Below are 4,435 nucleotides of genomic sequence, written 5' to 3'. Positions count from 1 at the left end.
AGTAAGAACAACTAGTTAAAAAAGTAAGAACAGCTTATGCAAACAGTACGAACAGCTGATAAAAGAACAGTAAGAACAACTGGTTAAAAAAAGTAAGAACAACTGATAAAAACAGTAAGAACAGCTCGTAAAAACAGTAGGTAAAACATTTAACTAAAAGTTTTTCTGAATAAAAATTTCTTAAGCTGCATTATAAAGTAATCAACAGAGATGGCCACACAAAGAGATATGGGCAGGGCATTCCACAGCCTTGGGGCTACGGCCTGAAAGGATAGTCAGCCCGAGTTTTAAACCGGGTCTTAGGGACTTTTTAGAGTTTCAGCGCTGAAGACCGAAATGTGTTGCCTGAAGAATAAAGAATCAATATTTCAGTGATCTACTATGGGGCCTGTCCATTTAAAAGCTCTAAAAGACTAAAATTTTAAAATTAATTCTGAGCTCGGGCAGCACGGTGACGCAGCTGAAAGAGTTGCTGCCTCTCAGCGAGCAGGTTACCCTGGTTCAAATCCCAGTCTGGGGTCTTTCTGGGTGGAGTTTGCATGTTCTCTCTGTGCATGCATGGGTTTTCTCCGGGTACTCTGGTTTCCTCCCGCAGACCAAAAACATGCATGTTAGGCTCATTGGTGACTCTAAACTGTCTCTAGGTGTGAGTTAGAGAGTGAATGGTTGTTTGTCTTGTTTGTATCTATGTGTCCCTGTGATGGACTGGAGGCCTGTCCAAGGTGTACCCCACCTCTCGCGGAGTGATGGCTGGACATGGGCACCAGTGACCCCTGCGACCCAAAAAAAGGGAAGATGGAATTCTAAATTCGACAGGTAGCCGATGTAGAGGACATTTTTATAGATGTTTTCAAAATGCGTCATAAAACCAGATGGAGTTGATGTGAACACTACTTTATAAACTTTTACCCTGTCAGCCTTTCACCTATCTGTAAGATATTATTACAACTTGATGTGAATTGTTCTTCCTGGCGTTTTCTGACTTGCTCCTCATCAAGGTTTTAGACTGGGTGGGTGCACTTTATCAGTGAGAAGTCTGCAAAGATTTTGAAACAGTGAGGCCCAGATTTCTGTGGCTTAATGTGCTCTTGCCAAGAAAAATCCTCTTGATTCCAATGCATCACATTCCTCACCCATCCCCGAGAACAGGGAATTGAAAACAGTCAGAGATTTACTCATGGATCTTATGAAAGCAAGACCTCACATATGTTCACTAAGCTGAGGAATTCAGTGTTTTATCCCAGGTATCATCCACAAGTCATACACCAACAATCAGAGCTTAATTAAGTTATTGTTGGGTTGTGATAACACTCTAACCTTTCTTGATATTGTTTTCCAGTTTTGCCAAAACCTCAGGTGAGCTACAGGACCATCTCTCCAGGTGTAATTGAAGCCAACTGCACTTCGGTGTCTCGCCCCCCGGCTGAGATTGTGTGGAACGTGGAGACGGACAACCGCACCATGGGTGCCCCTGCGACCACACAGCTTCCCCAGGAGGATGGGACGACTCTGGTCATCAGTACACTCACTGTCCGATCAGGGCTGCTGAAAGATGTCTCTGTCAAATGTTTGGTGCACCACAAGGGGCTTGAATCTGCCATTGCTGTTTCCATGAACACAAAAAGTGAGTTTTTATACGTTAATCTGGATATGCTTCAAATTGTGTTTAATATTTAAGTCCAGGCTATAACCTGACGGATAAATGCATTCAAACTAAATTATAAGATTGCAAGCTTTCTAAATTTCAGACTCACACAGTTAAAACATTTTTATGGTCATGGAGCGTGAGGAACTGACATTCATCCTTAATCAGACAGTCAAAAGTTTTTGTTTTTTTTGCTAAAATATAAAATCTATTTTTACTTTAGATTCAGACAAGTTGGTACTGGTATGCATACTGGATATATGCACTGTTGTCATGCCTTTAGTTTTGTATGCAACTTAGTTTTTCATATATTACTGTGCAAAGATGAATCAGACTGCAACACTGTAAGTTTATTCTTGACCCACAAATATCAGCACCTTAACTACATTAGGAAATTATATGGCTGATGGCAAACGGTAAATCTGCTGATTGTAACATCTTCTTTCCTTCTAGTCGGCACAGCTCTCACCATCCTGATCTCAGTCACCACCGTCGCAGCGCTGCTGGTTATGTCTCTCTGCTTCTGCCTTTGGAAGTGTTTTTTGCGTAAAGAAGGTGAGCATATGTTTATGTCGCATTCTTACCTCCTGATGTTATCTCGGTCACAGCACAATTTTATCTCCTTCATGTTTTTTGACATTTACCTTTCAGTATCCTCATTTTACACGAGTTTTAGTCAAATATGATTTAGAGGCAAAAAGGAGGAGGTAAGCAGGCTGCCCCAAACTGAACAGAAAAGCAACATTTTATGATTGTCTTAAACTATTTCAAGTTATGGATTAAACCTATAAAATACCTATAATGCTGTGACACTTGTTATTGGCTTATTTATTTTTACAAACCCAAGAGCTCCTTTCAAAGTGAACAAAATTTACTATAGGGTTTCCTTGCAGATGTGCGTTTTGGCAAACAGCTTGACTCAAACAATGTAGGAACCTCGATGGGACTTCTTGTAGAATATTGTTGTTTCAGATGACCAGAATATAAAGTGTCAGCAGGCAGAAGGTGTGTCCGACCTATATTAGGCTCTGACAGTTTCCGAAATTCAATCCAACATACACAACACTTGGGAGATGTGGTAAAATGATGATATAAACTGTAAACGTGTGCAAGTTAACTTTGTATATATTGTATTGTATTGTAACACAAACTAGAGGACAGCAGAGGATGACATGTCCCGTGTGCAACAAAGGGATCTGACTGAATAAAAGGAAACGTGTCCAAGCATGATTAACTGTTTTCATGTTTACTTACATGGGAAAGCAAAATAATACAAATAAAGCATTCTAAGATGTATCAACAGCACATTTTTGTTAGTCTTGCCCTGAAGTGAGATTGATGCTTCAACATGGAAATCACTGTAGACTTTAAAAAGACTTCCATTTTATAACGCATTGTAAATTTTTGTGTCACTTCTCTTTTTTTCAATTACTTGTCAGAGAATTAATCCTGTACATGGAACCAGAAGCTGAAAAGAAAAGGCCCTATGAGACTGCTGCATCTTCATCACCATCAGCTGCAGTGTGTGGACGCAGAAGGAAGACGTTTTTAAACGCCTTCAGAGGAAGATGTGCAGTACAATCTTGTTCATAAGCACAGACTGGGTGACATTCAGACTTGCTCTGCTGCTTCTGAGTCTAAATCGTTTATAATCTCTACCTTGTCGTCACATGGTGGCTATGACATGCAGTTAAGCAGATCATGTTTTTTCTCCCCTCTGACTCTGAAGTTTATTAAACTGATGGCTACACGTTTCCACTGCTAACAGTATGGATCAGTAAAGGGCAAAGACTTTAGCAGCATATTACATCTGCTCAAAATACTTTGCTGTAGTGGTCTCTGTATTTACATGGGTCTAAAGAAAGGTAGTAATATTTTGTAGTTTTTACTTCCTTAAAATTTAGTAAAAACAACTTAAATAGGCACACTTTGATATTTGGGGACTTAGAATTAACTACAAAGTATTTTCTTAAATCATAACTAAAGCTAAGATACAGTATATTGTGAAGAACTTACTTACAATTCCCATCTACTTGGCACAGTTAGATGACAGAGCAGTCGACTTGGGTCTAGAAAGTCGCAGGTTCAACTCCCCGCCATGCCCACATGTGGTGTACTTGAGTAAGACGCCTAATGCCCCCCAGGTGCTTACGTAGTTGACCAAAACAGGTCTTTCTTGACAATGAGTCCTCATGACTCAACGAGACTACCTAAATAGGTTAAATATAAAAAAAATATTTAAAAAAAGTTTATTTTCAAAGCACTGAGAGCTGGGTGGGTTTGCGGCTGCTAGATGAACTAAAAGAGCTGCAGTTTTGTTTTGCATGATTTAGCTTATATCAGTTGAATAAGAAAGAATGAAAACCTTTTAGTTACTTCTAAAAAAGTATGTGGTTGTTGCTGCTTCGTTTGAGTGTCAGCGGTTAAAAAACTAATTTAAAGACTAGAGGGCAATATCCCAAAGAGCTAATTTAGCTATCTGCATTTTTGGATCTCTGGATCACAAGGTCAATAAGATAATGCATGTAAAACATATGCAATGATGCTTTTATACAAAGCATTTTTTCCCATATCAAAAGCATTATTTTATTATTTTCTAATTTATTGAATTAAGTAAAGAATGAAAGTCATCAGAACTTATTGGAGGCGTCCTAATCTTCACTATCAAGAGCTTTGAGAGTGTTTCTGTATTTGCAAACAGCACTAATAACAGAATGCATCAGAAACTGGCATTAAAATGTTTCTAAAATGTGCTGAAGCTTCCAGACTGCAGTGAATGGCTGTGTTTCA

At 39.0% G+C, this 4,435-nt stretch overlaps 1 protein-coding gene across 1 annotated transcript in view; it reads left to right on the top strand.

Moving 5' to 3' along the window:
- Nucleotides 1-3,226, top strand: part of zgc:113337 (uncharacterized protein LOC503741 homolog) — a 9,965-nt gene extending 6,739 nt beyond the window's left edge. Inside the window, exons 4-6 of the mRNA XM_037686181.1 lie at nucleotides 1,340-1,624; nucleotides 2,099-2,200; nucleotides 3,085-3,226. Of these exons, the coding sequence (XP_037542109.1) occupies nucleotides 1,340-1,624; nucleotides 2,099-2,200; nucleotides 3,085-3,092 (395 nt within the window). The 3' untranslated portion in view covers nucleotides 3,093-3,226. The remainder of the gene's footprint in view (nucleotides 1-1,339; nucleotides 1,625-2,098; nucleotides 2,201-3,084) is intronic.
- The last annotated feature ends 1,209 nt before the right edge of the window (nucleotides 3,227-4,435 follow it).

This window comes from Nematolebias whitei, chromosome 13 (genome assembly GCF_014905685.2).
Source record: "Nematolebias whitei isolate Nwh7 chromosome 13, NemWhi1, whole genome shotgun sequence".
In the NCBI taxonomy this organism is placed as follows: domain Eukaryota; kingdom Metazoa; phylum Chordata; class Actinopteri; order Cyprinodontiformes; family Rivulidae; genus Nematolebias; species Nematolebias whitei.
Note: the sequence above shows the minus strand (reverse complement) of the source record. Positions and strands in the feature narration are given on the sequence as shown.